The following is a 17,793-nucleotide window of genomic DNA, read 5'->3' on the forward strand; positions in this document are numbered from 1 at the left end:
TGGATTACGCTAGTGTTCACTACTAGATAATAACTACTTATTCTCTAAATTTCATGAAAAACATGACAGCCGCAGCACAAGAAGTAATATTTTGACAGATGTCTACAACGGGGCTGGCTCAGCTGATAATTCAACTAACGATGCCGGTTGTTCAACGACCACAACAGTTTCAGCAAAGTGTTTCCCAACAGTTTCCAGTGCACAAAGCATGAATACTCCAACTACGGATAATAAAAACAATCAAGGGACGAAGGCAGTAATGTTACCGTCTCCGGTACTACAGTTCCACGACAATGCAAACAATACGGCCACACACATGGAGGACACTAGTAAACACCAAGGGAGAACGCGTTCATTTGCACATGAACGCGGCATCTGGGCCAGTTATGTATTCATAGATTGTGAGTAAACTCGACGTACGCATGTACGCACAAAGTCGGATTCCAAAGTTTCTTTGTTCATGTTTTACCAGAAACTGTAAAGGGCAACTTAAGTTTCATGGTTCCTGTATTTCAGATAGTGATGCTGATGGTTGGATTGAACTGCAGAACGAATGCAAAACCTTCCTGGACACTACTGCTACTCGCGACTTCGTCCCAATTGAACAGATGCATTTGAGTCTTACGAAAACCTTTACCATTCGGCACCACAACATTGCACCGTTTGTGGAAAACCTGCGAGAGCAGCTAGCCGGTCATCGACGATTCAGACTTGAATTTTCCGGCTTGGAGGTGTACGTCAATGAGGAACGCACGCGAACATTTGTGGGAGTACGTGTGGCTAAGGAATCTTACAGTCCAATTAATGAACTCGTCACCAGCGTGGATGAGTGTTTGGCCGAGTACAAACTGCCACTGTTCTACACGGATCGGTCATTTCACGTGAGCATCCTATGGTGCTTGGGCGATCGAGAAGCGGAAGTGCGAAAGGAATTACCTGCGATTACCACCGTGTTTGAGCGAGTGTACGAGGAAGAATACTGTGACATTAGTCAACAAGTGAAGCAGCTATGGTTCAAATGTGGGAATAAAATGTTTAATTTTGATCTTATTTAATTTCACCGCGAAGCAGTAGAATGGATGTGCCTTAATATGCCCAGCTGAAAGAATAAAAAAAATGTTTAGAATAAAGAACAACGATTCTGGAGGTTGTTGGCCCAGCAGCAAAACACTTACAGCTTTAACACCTTATCCTTGCCACCCGAAGCAACTCGGGAACCATCTGGAGCCCAGTCTACGCCGTACACTTCGTCCGCATGGCCTGGCAGATCCTGTACCAACTTACGCTCTTTCACACTCCATACCTTCAGAGTGGAATCTTTGCTGCCGCTTAGTATTAATCGTGAATCGGCCGACCAACCCACCGTATAAACGGCTTGCACGTGCCCACGTAGCGCACAAATAAAAGCACCATCTCCAGCTCGCCACAATCGGATCGATTTGTCGAACGATGCGGATGCAATGAACTTCACATCCGGCGAATATTTAACATCGTTTACCACGTTCTGGTGACCCGTCATACGAGTGACGAATTGTTTCTGGTTTGAATTCCATAGGTACAGCGTGAAGTCATCTGAACACGATACAAACGATTCAACTCCGTCCGGGCACACTTTCTCGTAACGCTCTAATGCCATCCGCTTCAGTTCGTCCTTGTTGGTACCATCTCCGTGCATTACGCTTTTGTCCATCACCGGATGAAACGGTCCCGTACGCAATACGTAATCTGTGTTGAGTGCCAAATTGTTCACCCAGTGTGCATGCCCCGTGAACGTTTTGCATAGGACACCGTCCTCCGCACGCCACATCTTGATCGTTCGATCGCGAGATGAAGTGTACAGCAGTCCGGCACCACCCCAGCGTACCGCTGTAACCGATGCCGTATGACCAGCGATCACTTTTACGCACGTTCCCAACACCACATCCCATATGCGTGCATCGTTATCATTTCCTGCACTTGCCAGAAAACGACATTCTGCATTCCGATGGTAAGGTTCCCAGGACAGACAGCTGATCCACTTTTTGTGCCCAACCAGTGGTCGACCAAGCTGTTTGCCCGTATCTGGGGACCAAATGCGGATTTCACCTGCTTTACACGCAGACGCTACTTTGAGTGAATCGGGTGCCCAGGCCACACACATCACCCATTGCCGATGGCCAGTGCACGTGTAGTGCGGTGTCTCTGTGTTCAGATCCCACAGCCGTAATGTTTTGTCACCCGATCCACTCGCCAGATGAATGCTATTTGGGCTGAAAGCGAGCGATACGACGGCTTCGGCATGACCTGGCATGGTGCTGGTACAGCGGGATACTGGCCGAACTCGGAATACGGCCTGCGGTTGGTATATGATATCCAGTACATCTTCCGCATTCAATCGCTTCTGGTCAACGGTTTGGTCGATCGATTGCTTAATCTCCTCATCGTTTACGAAAAACAGATACGGCGTTGGTTTGTCCTGGAGGAAAAAGCATCAGATAAACGATGAGGTCCAAAGGAGTAAGCAGTAATCATTCTTCGAGGAAAGCATATTTACGTTCTTCAGTAGCGCATTGCAAATCAGTTCCAGCTGTTCCTTGGTCACATTTATCGGCAGAGCTAATGGTGGGCCCGCTTCCTCACCCACATCCGACACGAACCGGGCTTGCACCGTTTGGGTTGTTGGTTCATTATCGTCCACTTCCATCGTAACACTTGTGCAGTTTAGATGCGAAAGTATCCCAATCCGCTACAAAACAACTTCCGTCGCACATGTGTACGGCCGGCTCTCGTTGTTCCAAATGTCATTCTATTTTTTTTTATTTTCATGTCAACAGTAGACCGCACTTCTATGCACCTTGGGATGAAACGTCGGATAGAGTGACATTTGGATGTTTTTTTTTGGGAACAGCAAAAAGGAAAAGAAAATATTTTCATTCCAACGTAAAATTTGTGTGTTGAGTTTTTGTGAAAGTTTAGACCCGTTTCTGCAGGTTTTTGTTAGGATTTACGGCTTTCTTTTTCTTAATTTAGTTCCCCAAAACGTTCCGTTGGATAGAAAGAAAAGTTAGTGAATTAAATCTGTGTGGCCTCAAATATATAGTCGTTTCACAAAGATGAAGGCCACGAGCGATGGTCGACGGTCGACAAAGGATGTGGTGTGATAATTTAATTTGTTGGATGGAAGCACGGTAGAATAGTTCGTGTTTTTCCACACGTGCATTGCTTGTTGGTGTGTCCACGACATGTCGCACAGTCCGCTCAACTACATGGACGGTGTTCCGGTGAAAATATCCGAGCGATTTAAACCTCCGCCAAAGATTGTGCTGCCGCAGGGGGTTGTGAACCGATTGAACCAATACGATGTGGGACAGGTAATGCATGACTCATGTTACGATGGCGAACTGGAAGACACGGTACTTAAACGAATAACGGAATGGAAAGCGGTGAAAGAACGTGATCGCTACGAACGGAAGGCTCGTTTACAGGCCAAGGAACACGAACGGATGCGAGTGATCGAGCAGGAACAGAAGCGCAAGCTAAATCAAATATCATACCCTAACACGGACGAGCTGTCCAGCGCTAGCGACGATAATGATCCCGATGGTGAGGGTCACACAACGGCACGGACGATAAACGGGTCCGAGGATGATTACGAGGAAGAGAATGATGAGTCTGCCCCGTCCGGTTCGTCGGACGAGCGCACCAATGCGAAAGCGTTCGATCATATGAGCCAGCTGAGCTCGATACTGGTACCGACTGTGATACGGGACACAGTACCCAGTGCTGTGGACGCACCAGCTTCTTACCCAAATGTGCTCGTTAAAGCAACTATCATTCCAAAGACGGCCAAGTCCGATATGGCGATGCCGCCGAACGCTACATTTGGGAGCATCAACAATAATAATAACAATAATTATAATAAAATCAATTACTCGGACTTCGAAAACGATACGTCGAGTCCGTTCGATAACATGGAGTTGCGTACGATCAATGATTTGGATATTTTAGCTCAAGTGTTGCAGCAAAACACTACTCTCACTAGCCCGGTGAATGAGGTCGAAAAGCCAGAACCGCAGGAATCGAACGAAACAATGAAACAGACACAACCGGTGTCGGTATCTTCGGCTGTACATACCTCTGAACAGCGGCAACAACAGGAGCAGCCACAACTGCAGGCGCTTCATAATCCTGCTCCTATAACAACTAACCCTTACAGCAGCACAGCATACGGCGCGAATCAGCAGTATTCAATGTATCCGGCGCAGTACCAGCAACCTACTCAAACAACGATTGCTTCGTCCGGTGTAAATGAGTATCTTCCGTCACCCTACAACGCGTACCAACCGTACAACAATTATGGCACCCAGTACGAAACCACGTCGTTAGCTGCTTCTTGCTATTCGCCTGCTAATGCTGTTGATAGTCGCTATTCCTTAACGAATTATGCCAGCTCAACGTATCACGTTCCGCCGGTTACCCAAAATCACCGGAACTCCTACGCACCGGTCGTCACAAACTACGCTTACGGATATCAGCAACAGCAGTCATACGTTACTGCACCGTCCAGTTCAATGGCGAGCGGTACCGGGACCTCTACCTATGCTCCGAATTACGGTTACAACAGCAACTCCATAACGGCTCACAAGGATGCTGGTGGATACTATACCAACTACCAGTCCGTTTCCTCGTCGAGTGATGTAGCAGCATATCCTTCCATCTATACCACCGCGACCGGGACGCCAGAAGCGGGAACGACGGACACACAAACGGGACTGCGATCAAAGTCTAGAAGCGTTCCGGATATTATGCGACAGTTGGACGATGAGGTGCAAGATTCCGCGACTCGGCGTACACGAAACAATAGTCAAACCATTGCCGATCGTCAGGCGGAAAGTAATCAATCTGCTGGTAAGATTTTAATGATGGAAAGACCATCGTGTAACCATCTTCCAAGATGTTAGGTGTAGTATGAACGAGCTAGGTGGATAATTCATTACTTTTTGTTTCGTAAAATCTTTGCAGTATCTAATAACGTCGCCGAAAGGAGTACTGTCGACTACACTATTTACAATCAACTAACACAGTCGGATCAAAACATTGTGAAACGGATCAGTTCTATGGGATTCCCACTGGAACGGGTGGTTTGGGTTTTGAAGCGCATTGGAAACGATGACAAAAAGGTAATCCACTAACGAAACAGCTGTTTACGATCGATACGTTAGGGGAAGGTACTAATTTTCCTTCGCAAACATTACAGATCATCGAACATCTTATACCGCTGAGTGAGCTGCTAGATCTTGGCTTCGAGGGAGAGAAAATCTCAGATGCACTTCTGAAGTTTGGCAACAATAAGCATAAAGCGCTTGATTATTTGATTTCGTAGAATCGTTTTTTCCGTGTCCTGCACGTACAGCGGTTTGTACAGCGCGGGGCTGCTGACGATTGGATTATGCGAGCAGTTCGACTTAGTTTAGCGGAGTTGAAGCGAATAAAGTTGTGCCGAATATACTGAACCAATAGGGCAGCATGTGAAACTTGAAGCAATTTTCGGCTGATTTACAAGATGACAATAATGGATAGTTACTTTCACAATCGTAAGTGTACTGCAGACAGTGTGAAAATTTAGTTCACATAAATTGAATTTACTATAACTTATAAGCACCGTTAAATCCAAAAAGGAACCTGTTTTTACATGGAGTAACTGGGGCTATACAATACAAAAAGGTATATATATAAAACACTTCCTATACTGCAAGTTCTGATAGTATAATGATCTCGCCACACTACTCCTTGCTAATAAGGTGTACGATCGTATCGATGACGCGTTTGCCGTGCTCATGGTTCATCAAGTTCAACAGTGGATCGCTAATTTTCAGCTCCAACATTTTGGCCAGCTCCAGGCGCAGGAACTTCATCATTTCCGCAATCTGATGCGTGGCCGCCTGCAGCATCAACCAGCCACCCTCCAGCAAAATTACAAAATCTCCACCATGCAGCTCGATTTGCAGATCGCTACCCGAGAAGAGTACCATCGGCAGTAGCGGTACCATGGTCGTTTCGCGAATGTAAATCCGAGAAGTTTTCATCTTTTCCTGGTACACTAGAAACGGAGAGCCGAAGTGTCCTACGGTAGCGTTTACCGACGATGGATGTAAAGCGACGTAACCATCCTCTTGGGTTTTGAAGCGCAAATCGGAAGCCTGCGGTAGTCGCGGCACGGCCCCTACTGCACCGGTGACGAAGCTTTTTTCCGGTGTAAGAATTTTCACCACGTTTGGATAGAGCGCAGCACACAGGATGGCTGCAAGCAGACGATTATTCGACCCGTTCACATTGATTTCGGCTCCGGTAAGTTTTTGAACATCGTCCAGCTGTTGCCTTTTGGTACGGGATCGACCGGATAGATCGATCGGCACGAATCCGATCGAAACGAGCAGCTCTAGAAACTGATACTTCATTTCCCCGATCGTGGCCAATGTTTTGCCGGAAAGATAGTTTTGTTCCGCGAAGCACTGCCCTGCGTAGCGACTTTTTTGTGCTGCTTCCATCCAACGGCGGTAGGCATTGAGCATCGTTAGATGGTCGCTGTTGGCGATCGCAAGCTGCCGTTTCCGATTGTCGGCTTCATCGCGCTTGCCGAACGGAGATACGAAGGGACTCTTGTAGCTGAGCATTGCGGCCATCGTAAGCACACTGTCCAGACACTGGAAGATCGCACCGAACAGCATCAACTTCCCTATCCGCACGTCCACCGGGAGCGCGGACAAATGGTGACCTAGCGGTGTCAGCTGTTCGTCCAAATCCAATGCACCGACATCGATGAGACGCTTCTTGGCCGCTTGAATGGTTTCCACGCTAGGTGGTTCAATAAGTGCGCCAAGCACCTCATTCAGTGAGCGTTCCTGGAACGTGAAAAGCGTTTTGACACGCAGCAGTAACGGTTCGAGCGGTATACGATGGATTTCTGGGACGGGTTGGCCAAGAATGTGGTGTGTAAATCGTGGCCGTGTGTACAAATGGATGCAAACACCGGGCATTACACGACCGGCACGGCCTTTACGCTGGAGAGCATTTGCACGCGATACCCATACCATCTCGAGCGATTCCATGTTACGGTTGGAGTCAAAACGCTTCTCCTTCATCTGGCCACAGTCAATCACAAACACACAGTCATCGATGGTAACGGATGTTTCGGCAATGTTCGTACTGAGCACTATTTTCCGCTTCCCTTTGGGAGGTTTACGAAAAACGAGAGCTTGTTCCTCGTTCGTGAGCATTGAGTGTAGCGGAATCAGCACGAACCGATCACCCCGGGCACCAAACAGTTTGCTTTCGGCAAGCGATTCATGAACGGTTTGTATTTCGGCTAGACCAGGCAGGAAGATCAATATTGAACCTTCTCTAGGCCAACTGTGCGAAGCATCGTCAACAATGTACGTTAGCACATGTTCGATAAGTTCCGGATTGATACGAAGAGGATCCATAAGATACAGTGCTTTGCAAGTTTGTTTCGAATAGTCTGTGAATGGAAAGGTAATAAACGCACGTTAAATCGCACCAATTGCATGTAGTTGATGCAAATCTTTGCTTACCTGCGTATCGCGCAAATATGTCGGCCATTTTTAAATTTTCATCCCGAATCGTTTTTGCCGGTGCCACATTGGCTGCCTTCACATCCGAATATTCCAGTTCCTGCGTCAATAGTTCATACTCTCCCTTGCGCAGCTTGCGGCAAAACTGAGAATCGGGCTCTAGCACAAATTCGGTGCGCTCCAGTATGTCCTCCAGGAACAACTGTTCCACGGGAAACGTCCGTCCCGGTATCTCCAGCACAGGAATATCGCCAAAGTAGCTGGAAAACAGGTTAGAATTCAGCGTTGCCGACATGAGGATCACCTTCAGATCTGAACGCTTGGACAGCAGCTCTTTCAGTATCATCAGCAAAAAATCAGACTCTTCGCTGCGTTCGTGCACCTCGTCGACGATGATGTGCGTCACGGTCGTGAGGGTCGGATCGGATTGTAACCTTCGCAAAAGGATGCCAGTGGTGCAGAATGTTAGCCGGGTGGAGGAAGAAATCTTGTTCTCCAATCTGATCTGATAACCGACCGTATTGCCTATCTTTTCATTGCGCTCTTCAGCAACACGTTCTGCAACGCCTATGGCTGACAGACGCCGTGGCTGGGTGCAAATAATTTCTACATGCCGAAGTGGTTCCTTCGATTGCATTTTGGATGATTGTAATAGCCAATCGTCGAGCAGGAATTGAGGTACTTGTGTTGACTTTCCGCAACCCGTTTCTCCACTGATGACGAGAATTTGATGCGCTTCCATAAGATTGATGATTTCCGCCATCTTCGTCCATGCTGGAAGTTTCCGGCGGTTCCTCAGCATCTCCTTGTAGGCTTCGTTCGTTTGTTTGTCCATAAACTTTCGCACAATGTTACGATCCTCTTTCATCAGCTGTTCTGGGTTTACCTTAGATCCGGTTTGTCGTCCAGTGACGCCACGCTGATGGTGCGTAGGTAAATTATCTCCAAGGCCACCTTCCACTGCGTCCTGTTCCGGCTCGTAGAAGAGAGATCTCCTACTATCCGGAAATTGATATCGATCTTGTTCAATAAATCGAGCTATTTCAGCGTCATTCTGGAGCAAATCGGCAACGGCATAGATGCAAGGCATACCGTCGTTGGTGAGCTCAATGCACTCTTGAACCAATCGACGGTTCACTCTAAGGCACAACTGTTCCGGGATATCCGAACAGGTGGTTTTCAGCAGCAGTATTGGCCGTTCGAATGGATATCGATTCCCGGGTGGAAACCGAATTTCCAAAAAGAACCAATTCGGATCCTCGTCGGGGGATTTATCCGTCTTTTTACTGCCCTTCTTTTCCTCACTATCCGATTCATCTGGCTCGTGTGAGTAATGGCAACGATTCCCGTAGCGGCATTTGCCTTTCGCAAAATTCCAGCATTTTTCACGCTTAGCCTTTTTCTTCTTTGCCAGCGCTTCCAGCATACGTCGCTTCTCTTCCTCTGCCTGTTGTGCTTCTCGTTCCGCCTGTTTTCTCATCTCTGAAGGGCTGTGCGTAAGCAGATGATCAATCTTAAATTTCAGCTGCCACACGCGATTATGTTCCTTTTCCACAAACAACTTATCGTAAATCGATTCCAACACTTCCCGTTCGTCCGCACGCAAAGTACACAGCTCATCTTCGTTGTGATCCTCCGTCGGCGATAACAGATCGTTTGGTGGAGGAAAATACTTGGAAAACAGTAACGCCAAAGCATTGTCAACATCCCCGTTGTGGTGATCGAGCGCTTCCTCACAATGCGAACGATGGAAGGCGTAACTGTGCAGCTTCATTATTGCATACATTCGAAACTTATCCTCGTTGCTATTTCCAGTACGTGGAATGTTGGAGAAATCAACACCACCCTGTATGACCAGATTGCCCCGATCCTGCCAGAACCCTTTCTTCATTCGACCACCTTTGTCCTCGTATTTCGAAATATCACCCAGTTGAAAGGACTCCCCATGAATTGCCCTAAGCGTTTCCATGATAAGCGTTTGTGATTCATCCTTAAGCCGTAGAACTTGCAGCTCCACTTTGACTGGTTGCTTGGTGGCTGGCGGTTCAAGGGGAGCATTGCTGCAAATAGCATAACGTTTTAGGCATACATTTTATTAGCTGAATTATGACTGCTTACGTGGATCTTGGATCGACAATTGTTCTTAAAAAGCAATCCGCAATCAGCTGCTGGCTTTCCCCGTCCATTTTTTACACACCACAATGTTTACGTATCACATCAGCTGACAGTCGCCATTGATATGTTCGTTTTGACAAACGTCCAATTCTGGCCATCCGCTTGCCCATAGTTCAGGAAGAAAACAAACGGACACGTGTACCCAATACAGAAATCCCCGTTTTTTTTTTATACATGGACAATATCATCGGAGTAAACAAAATTTAGACCCATATTCGTTGTTTGTTATTCCAATTTAGTTACCACATGATACTTGTTTGGAGTTTTGCGAATTGTAGCAGCAGCTTTTCTTTAAAATTAGGCGGTAAAATTTCACGCATTCAAAAAACTTGTACGCAACGTTGCTCATGCCGTTTGAAAAATTGTACACAATTTTTTTTGGTTTTCTTAACTCAACTTAAGCCCGGCCAGGCCGTATCGACTTATTTTAACCACGTAGCCGGATAGTTAGTCCTACGTACGGGGGATTATTGGTCCAGATAGGATTTTGGTCCGGTCTGTTCATGTGAAGACCGGCGCCGCTACAATCATGCCATGCCATGAAATTGTACGCAATAGGTGCACCAGATTAGAGCAAGTTAAAATGAATTTCGAGAATAATTTTAATTTGTTGCATATTACGCAATTTTGTAAACTAATTATGACAATTTACTAACATCAATAGAAAACGTCCCTAATGTGTTTACTTTTGAATCAGTTTGAATTGTTTGAGTAAAGTGCTTTACTAGACGATTCACCAAATGAAATTTCAAATACTTCGTGTGCTTTGGAGAGATACCGCTGTTAGATAAAGAGATTCTTAGTTTTATCGGTGGGAGAGTTATATGATACAAAGGCAATACGATACACGGGAGTTTTTTTTTAATAAAATGTTATATAAAACACACCAAAAACTCAATATATTTTTTTGAGATAATATGCACGAAAAAGATAGGATAAAGTCACGCGTTATGTTTTTGGTGGGAGAGTTTATAGAAGACTACATTACTCGCATTACATTGATTCAGTATATAATTCGGTTAAATAGTTGTTTTCGAAAGTCACAATAGTACACCATATTTATCACTTTTGTAAGTAACAATCAAGTAATTCCAAAACAGGAGGCACACTTTCCAGAAAATTTAATTTAATGCTAAGCCTTTATTACCAATACTTTTAACTCGTTTATTTTGGAACAAACATTTATTTGGATGCATTGTTTAAATGTGAACAAAATAGTACAAACATCTACCGGCAAGAGCATACTGCCAAAAAAAAATAGCGATCAGCAACAGACCCCGGGCGTATATTGAATGGTTTGTCAAGGTCATGCAAAATATTGAACGTGCATCAAAACTACCTGTTAACAATATAGTTTGGCCGTTTTTCTCGAATGAGAAAAAAAAAGAACCATTTGTTACCCATTGTGTTCTCAGCTGGTAAACTTGAATCTACTGAAGCATTGACATTCAATCGCGTGCTTTGGTGGTTCACTGATCGGAAACGTATATACCGGATCCGGATCCATCATATTTGTGTGTTGAGGTGGTTGAAGCAATTACAATAGAACCATACGATGGCAGTGTCGAGGGGAGCAGTGTGCACTAGAAGCATAGCTGTCGAGTTAGGCGAAGAATGGAGGTTTTAGTTAATCGTGTGTGTAGCAACATTAGATATATCAATAGCAGAAGTCGTTTTGATAAGCCAATCGAGAGCATATGAAGGCAGATGACCATTGCCCATGCATTAATTTATTTATAATCCAAACCGCTAGAACAATACAACTAATGGTTGGTAAAATAGTAGAATCTGTAATGCAAGCCTCACCAATACAACTGCTTGTGAGATTTTAAAATCTTGGTTGGTTTATACCCACCATATGCCGGACTAGAAATATTCACAGGCGATTCACACGATAGGACCGGTATCGAATCCCATCCGAACCGCACTTCAATAACAAGACTGATTATCAAACTAAGTACTAAAATATGTTAGGTAAGTCATAAACGGCATTGAGATCAGCAAGAAAAATGTAGTTGAATTGAGCGATTCATAGTCTATTAAAATATAAATCCTAATGGCAATAGTGGTAATAATATCTAGTAATAGTAATAAAGCATTACTTTTCGTGAATAAGTTAGTAATAATGATGTCAACTGTGCCATCTTCCCTTTGCTATATGTTTAACATTTACACCGGTGAATTATTCCAACTCTTCCCCAGTAAAAAGGAAATTGATTCTGTAAACTAATTCAAGTACGGCTTCTCACGTTGATGACACAGCGTAAGAAAGTGCTTATCGTAACATGCTGCCAAATAAACAGTGCGCAAACAAGTGCATCGGGCGATTGTAATTGTTTCTTTGTGTAAACTAATCGAAAGCATTGGCCGGTAGGCTCACGTGTTGACCGGCGCCGTTCAAGCGTGTTTGTGCGTTTTGCATTGTCAATCACTTGCACATCGTTCAGACCGTCGGGAAGTTTACATTGTAATATCCTTTGTCGCGAAAGACAACATCATTGCAACATCCAACGTTTAGTGCATTGGGGCAAGAGGGACTCAGTGTCATCCGTAATTACTATCGGTTATTCACAAATCGTGCGCATCCTTTGTGATCGCGATCGGTAAGATTCTGTTTAGATTACGCATAAAACGAACCGCGCGAGCAGCTCAGCTTGGTGATCCATCCGTTATCTGCCGGAAGATTGGACGGTGAGCAGGAAAGGGTGCGCATGGACGCGTTTGCCTTTGTTCCGCGGCTTCTTAACCGCACCGTAGACATCAATAACCGTGGCTGATTGCAATGTTCAGCAATCTGTTGAGCGTATCGATGCTGCGCTGTGACACATATGCGTCTCCGCTCGTGACTGCACCAATGGTGCCCGATAAGCCGTTTGGCCCGATGGGTCGTCGGACATTATCGGACGGATCGTTGAGCTGGTAATCGGTCGTGTGTGTACCGTAGACACCGAGGCATCTGCCGTAGCATAATGCCATGCCACAACGCCTCCGTTTCGAACAAGCATTGATTGATAAGGGAAACTACGGCGAACAGCAGCGAGTCTGGCTCGTGCCCGGCACTGCAGCGTCCGCGACGTGTCCAATGCACTCTGTCACAGGACAGTCTGCAGTTCGTTCGCGGAATTAGAAGGGTTCGGTATGGTGTGGCATGGGTTGCAGTTGTAGGCGACACATTGGAAGAAAAGGGAGAAAAATAAAACCAGCGCCATACACTTGGTCGATAGTGTTTTCTGCTGACAAACCGATTCACTCGTGCACTGTGGTACGCGCGACAGTTCCTTCGCACGCACACTTGTCGAATTGTTCGCCGAGCGGGTTTGCACCTTCGCCCGGTCTGCTCATTGCTTTTCGCGCGTAGAAGTCTCGTCGCGCTCGACCGCGCACCGCTCATTGACGATTTCGACGGGCGATCGTTCAGCTCGAACTTGCGATCGGATTCCGTGTAACAGTCGCTGTCCATCAGTCGGTACCGGTCGCACGGGTACGTTGCCGAGTCCGCACTATACGCTGCCGTACGCGTTCCGTGGCCGAGCCTTTACCGTGCAGTTTGTTTGCCGTGAATTATTAATGCAATAGTGGGTAGGTAAAATAAAAAAGTGGTAAAATGATACGAATTTGACCATTCCTGTGACAATGTGTGAAGAATCGTTTGCAGTCGCTGATGAAAGTTAACGCGGTGAATATTCTTATTGTAACTTGTGGTGCGATCGTGTGTGCTAGTGTGCTAACCCTTGGCGCTGATAATAAAGCGGAGGCGCGTGTAAACCGTCGCCGCTTATCGGCATCTAGTGGCCGCATGTGTGCATGAAGCGTTGGAATGTTCCTTTTTGCTGACCAGCAATAAATGAGTAAAACTATTGAAACACATTATTGCGATGCTGCTGGGAGCCTTTCCTAAAGCATTACTACAAAAAAAATGTATGTCCATCTGTAAGGTGCCACGGTTTCTTTCCGGTCGGTTTTCTAACGTCAATCACCATCTTCCTGGTTTGGATTCCTTTGCTGCGGAACACTTTCAGTGGCGGTGAAGAAATGCTCACTAACCGCTCGCAAGTGGTGTTCCGAGTGAGCGAAGTTAAAACAGTCGTGCAAACAAACTTAACCGAGGCATCGCTTGATTAAAAACTAACCAACGATAAAATTTCGCCCAAGTGCTTCCGATGACGACAGCTCGGGACGGTTCGGGACTTCCCTCAAAAGGTTTCCAACATTTCGTCGAAACTCGTTTCACGACAAAATATCACACTTTTCGGCAATGGCTCGTTGGGTGTGATGGCTCACGGGTTTGGTCCGCCCCGAGATCGTTTACGATTGCGTCAGTGAGCTGATTAATAACTAATAACAGCCTTTACCGTCTTTGGCAGTTACAGTGCGTTACAGCCGGCCCGATAATGCCATGACCCTGGTTGAGCCGAATTTCGGTGTCAATTCTACGGTGCGCGGTAAAGATGCGGGCAATGACGTTCACGCAATGCCATAACACTCAACATTCGCTAAGGACAAACGGTTTTGTGCAATTAGCAAGATAAGGACCATTTTTTCGATCGGGTTTAATTAGACGGTTTTGCTAGGGAGCCGTTCTGGTAACAAAATGGCAAGCAAGTTTGTTTTGGCGCTATCATCAACTTTTAATCGCTCCATACTGGCGCCCGCGATAGTGTTGTAGTGTTGTTTGAAAAAAAAATACGTTGTTCTAATCACCCATTTTTAGCTGCAAAATGACTAACAATAGCTTTAGCTTCGTCTTGTTTTATGGCGCATTTTTCCGTGTGCATTCGATCGCGTTTCATAGTGGTCTTATGATTTTAACTCACCGCAGCCATTTTTTTTCAGCTATTCGGATTGTTTGCATTGTTATGAACAATCCTAAACGGAAATAGGCAAGTAAAACTGTCATTCGCGCACAGGTCCATCTGTTAACCGCTGCTAAAACGCGCAGCAAACACACTTGGGGCAAACGAGCCAAAGCACGGCAGCACAAGTGTAAATAAGTGCCACGAGAGCTTATCGATATCTTTGCAAATATCGAAAGATTGAAAGGCAACTTCAATCCCCATCGCTGGCTGCCGGTTGCCCGCGTTTGGTCTAGTTTCGATTAGCATATTTAGCAGCGTTTCAGAGGCGTTTTTGTGTGGTTAGCAGCATCTCTTCCCAAGCGCGAAGCGCTACTAACGAGCCCCACACAAGTGATCGTGTTGTGCTAAGAAGGGGCACATCGTTTCTTTCGCGCTGCTAAACGGGGGCACATTAACGATGCCCTGTGCCGCGGACCTATAATTCGTGGGTCACGGCACAGGCACGAAACTGCATCGACGCCAGAAGTGGTGAGAGTGTAACGACCAGCGAGCGATCGCGATCGTACTCATCACAACGCTATCGTTACATCGATTCGCATCATCTTTGCCGTGGCATCACGCATCTCGTCATCGCTGCAAGTTCGTTCGCAACAATACAACAGCGTTCGCATGACCGTTTGGACAAACCGTTGGTTGGCGAGCGAATGCACTTGCCGTGGCATAATCTTTGTACGCACAGCTGGTGGGCAAGTTCAAGTTTTGTTGTGATGTCTTACTATTTTTTGCATCACTTTTAGCGTCCCCTTGCTTTGCTCTCTTTGCTACGAGTTCTTTTGTGCGCATTGTGGCTGTAGGCGTTTGTGGTGGGTCGGGCTGGGGGAACTAAGTTGATTGGTTCACGCAGCAGCGGCGCAGCTCACGAGCGCGGTTTTTCGGATGCAGCGGAGATGAAGAGAACTGCTCGACGATTCCATTTCATCGGCAGGTTAAGAAAGTTCACGTTCAATGTCAGTGGCTAGGAAGCTGCTCGCGAGACCAAATAAGACAAAAAAAAAACGGGGCAACTGTTTTTTCTTATTCTGAGTGCTGTTGATGATTTTTGCAGGTATGGCAATAATACGGACAGCGCTCTGGCAGTGGCCGGTAGAGGCTCTGCAATTAATGTTCACTACATTACCCTTTTTTTTCTTACTGGTGGCACATTTGAATCACGACCTTGGCCTACATTACAAGCACGAAATCAGACACCGAGTTGTACAATCGGAAAGAAAGCCTCGGTTTGTTTGTTCGTTCGTTCCTCAATGTCGCCGTGTGCCAGTGGCAAACGGCCGTCGATCCCGAACCGGAACGCAAACTGGACGGATAATCGTATGTAGTTCTGGCGAGGCAACAATCGCGCATTTGCTGCTAGTGGTACGGCTCCTCGTGGAAGCCTTGTGCCGAATGCCACTTCACGATTAGTTTTCGGTACCGGCGCGAAGCTTATTGGTGGTCAGCAACGACCATCGCTGTTGCCTTCGCTTACGTGCGGATCTACTGGTGGAGGTGCCAGCTCGGCTCCAAACAACTGTTCACGGATGACTGACCATTTTACGCTTTTTGAGCGATTCGGTGGCTCTGTTCGGCAATGGGATGCAGCTAAGCTTACAGAAAAAAGGAACCACGCTATGATTCAATAACCCCAGCGATGAACGTACGAGGTGGAATATTTGATCACTTAAAGAGGAAAATAAGTTTGTAGATGTGAAAGAGGTAGTTGTAAGAAGTCAGCTAGTTATTGGGTTAAGAGAGCCTCTTCAATGAACGATGACCATTATCTAGATCTTCAAGCCTTGCCTCTTGATAACACCGCTTGACATTTGTCGATTAAATTGTCGCAATCTAAACCAAATCAATAAGATTAAGATACCGCAGTAAAAAGGAACGGTACGATAATCCTGGCCTACTGCGAGTGTAATACGTTAGTGCCGATTAGGATCATAAAGTCTGACAAGCTGACAGCTGACTGTGCTGTCGGTGGGATTTTTGCAAGCAGATGCAATAGGCGAAATGGTCGCTGTACTTCACTGACACCGTCAACCGTAGCACTGCATCGGTAACTGATAAGACTACTTCATTCGTAGTGAATTCCACCGCAAAGCGTTGAATGTCAATCAATCAACCGATGGCAATGGAATGGTAGCAATCGTGGTAATAAAGCTATAACTCTACCCTGTCTGAAGCCACCAGAACTTCCTGAGTGCCGTACCATGCGCAAGTGGCGAATGGTTGATGGGATTTGGAGATTATGGACAACTGGCAGGATAGCGCCATAGACGGCGCTTTCGAGTCTATGCACTCACGTTGCCGTGCGTCAACCGGCTTAGAGTACATCGCAAGTGCACACTACACTTCCCACCATGTAGGATTGCTTTCCTAACGCGATCAAACCTCATCGAACATCCGATTCGGATCCTTTCGGTTGCGCGAAAGAACATGAACTGACTGGTCGGCACGAAGCCAACCCTTACATGTATTCACACTGGACCATTAAACAATAAATTAATCCACCCGTCCCAAACCCCGGATGGATGGTATGTGCTTTGGACGGATGGTAAAACGCACCCAAAATTATAGTTTCCCAATGCCGGCCGACTATTCCGCGCGTACATCGCGAAATGGATGTAAACACGTGCTTTGTCGGGGGATTTTTTTTAGCTTCTTGCCGAAAACCACATTGCTGAAGCACCTTAATCGTGGGTCAGATTTAAAATAATAGCAATTAGACGAGTTTTACGAAGTAATTTATGGTGGTTTATTCGTTACTTTGTGCCGGTGACTTCCGGCTGATTCGGCCCCGGTGGATGAGTTGGTGTCTTTTGTCAGTATGGGAATTATTTTCTGTTCACCAACGAATTGTGCGTTATAAAAAGAGAGAGAGAGAAAATGATACATGTGCGGATGGCAATGAGAAAGAGAGAGAGCAGCAAATGATACATCGTCTTCTCAAATTGTAGCCCAATTAAAATGATCCGAGCTACAGTACCGGCCATAAAATACGTTAATGGCTGTACGATACACTCTTCGTACGCCGAAAGGAAACTAATGATGCATCCATAAGTGGGCTGTAGAGGGAGGAACAAAAGCTTTTTTGTTCGATGGAAGCTGTGAAACCTTCGATAGAGTGTGTGTGTGTTTTTTTTTTGGTAATATATTTGTACCATGCCTGATCGCCGTTGTTCACCAACGATCCCTCACGATGCGCGTCTGTA

General features: G+C 46.1%; 4 protein-coding genes across 4 annotated transcripts; 2 read left to right on the top strand and 2 right to left on the bottom strand.

Annotated features, from left to right (window-relative positions):
• Positions 1–208: 208 nt before the first annotated feature.
• Positions 209–1,055, top strand: LOC128718043 (U6 snRNA phosphodiesterase 1). The gene is made up of 2 exons (XM_053811716.1): positions 209–401; positions 517–1,055. The coding sequence occupies exons 1-2, from the start codon at positions 209–211 to the stop codon at positions 1,053–1,055; spliced, it is 732 nt and encodes a 243-aa protein (XP_053667691.1).
• Positions 1,056–1,086: 31 nt separating this feature from the next.
• Positions 1,087–2,683, bottom strand: LOC128718044 (protein Notchless). The gene is made up of 3 exons (XM_053811718.1): positions 2,534–2,683; positions 1,176–2,455; positions 1,087–1,099 (listed from the first exon to the last, which is right to left on the bottom strand). Exons 1-3 carry the CDS (start codon positions 2,681–2,683, stop codon positions 1,087–1,089), a joined length of 1,443 nt encoding a protein of 480 aa, XP_053667693.1.
• Positions 2,684–3,221: 538 nt separating this feature from the next.
• Positions 3,222–5,362, top strand: LOC128710298 (homeobox protein 5). Its single transcript, XM_053805347.1, has 3 exons — positions 3,222–4,887; positions 5,002–5,159; positions 5,237–5,362. Exons 1-3 carry the CDS (start codon positions 3,222–3,224, stop codon positions 5,360–5,362), a joined length of 1,950 nt encoding a protein of 649 aa, XP_053661322.1.
• Positions 5,363–5,762: 400 nt separating this feature from the next.
• On the bottom strand, positions 5,763–9,757 carry LOC128710297 (putative ATP-dependent RNA helicase DHX57). Its single transcript, XM_053805346.1, has 3 exons — positions 9,690–9,757; positions 7,572–9,631; positions 5,763–7,498 (listed from the first exon to the last, which is right to left on the bottom strand). Exons 1-3 carry the CDS (start codon positions 9,755–9,757, stop codon positions 5,763–5,765), a joined length of 3,864 nt encoding a protein of 1,287 aa, XP_053661321.1.
• Positions 9,758–17,793: the final 8,036 nt, after the last annotated feature.

Source organism: Anopheles marshallii, chromosome 2 (assembly GCF_943734725.1).
Source record: "Anopheles marshallii chromosome 2, idAnoMarsDA_429_01, whole genome shotgun sequence".
Classification (NCBI taxonomy): Eukaryota; Metazoa; Arthropoda; class Insecta; order Diptera; family Culicidae; genus Anopheles; species Anopheles marshallii.

What these genes read in the sequence shown, in the direction of transcription:
- LOC128718043 (XM_053811716.1), top strand. Translation starts at nt 209, where the DNA reads ATGAATACTCCAACTACGGATAATAAAAACAATCAAGGGACGAAGGCA. An exon ending in CAGTTATGTATTCATAGATT is followed by an intron (nt 402 to 516) that starts GTGAGTAAACTC and finishes CCTGTATTTCAG; the next exon opens with ATAGTGATGCTGATGGTTGG.
- LOC128718044 (XM_053811718.1), bottom strand. Translation starts at nt 2,683, where the DNA reads ATGGAAGTGGACGATAATGAACCAACAACCCAAACGGTGCAAGCCCGG. An exon ending in GCAATGCGCTACTGAAGAAC is followed by an intron (nt 2,456 to 2,533) that starts GTAAATATGCTT and finishes TTTTTCCTCCAG; the next exon opens with GACAAACCAACGCCGTATCT.
- LOC128710298 (XM_053805347.1), top strand. Translation starts at nt 3,222, where the DNA reads ATGTCGCACAGTCCGCTCAACTACATGGACGGTGTTCCGGTGAAAATA. An exon ending in GGAAAGTAATCAATCTGCTG is followed by an intron (nt 4,888 to 5,001) that starts GTAAGATTTTAA and finishes AAATCTTTGCAG; the next exon opens with TATCTAATAACGTCGCCGAA. An exon ending in TTGGAAACGATGACAAAAAG is followed by an intron (nt 5,160 to 5,236) that starts GTAATCCACTAA and finishes CAAACATTACAG; the next exon opens with ATCATCGAACATCTTATACC.
- LOC128710297 (XM_053805346.1), bottom strand. Translation starts at nt 9,757, where the DNA reads ATGGACGGGGAAAGCCAGCAGCTGATTGCGGATTGCTTTTTAAGAACA. An exon ending in ATTGTCGATCCAAGATCCAC is followed by an intron (nt 9,632 to 9,689) that starts GTAAGCAGTCAT and finishes TGCTATTTGCAG; the next exon opens with CAATGCTCCCCTTGAACCGC. An exon ending in CATATTTGCGCGATACGCAG is followed by an intron (nt 7,499 to 7,571) that starts GTAAGCAAAGAT and finishes TTCCATTCACAG; the next exon opens with ACTATTCGAAACAAACTTGC.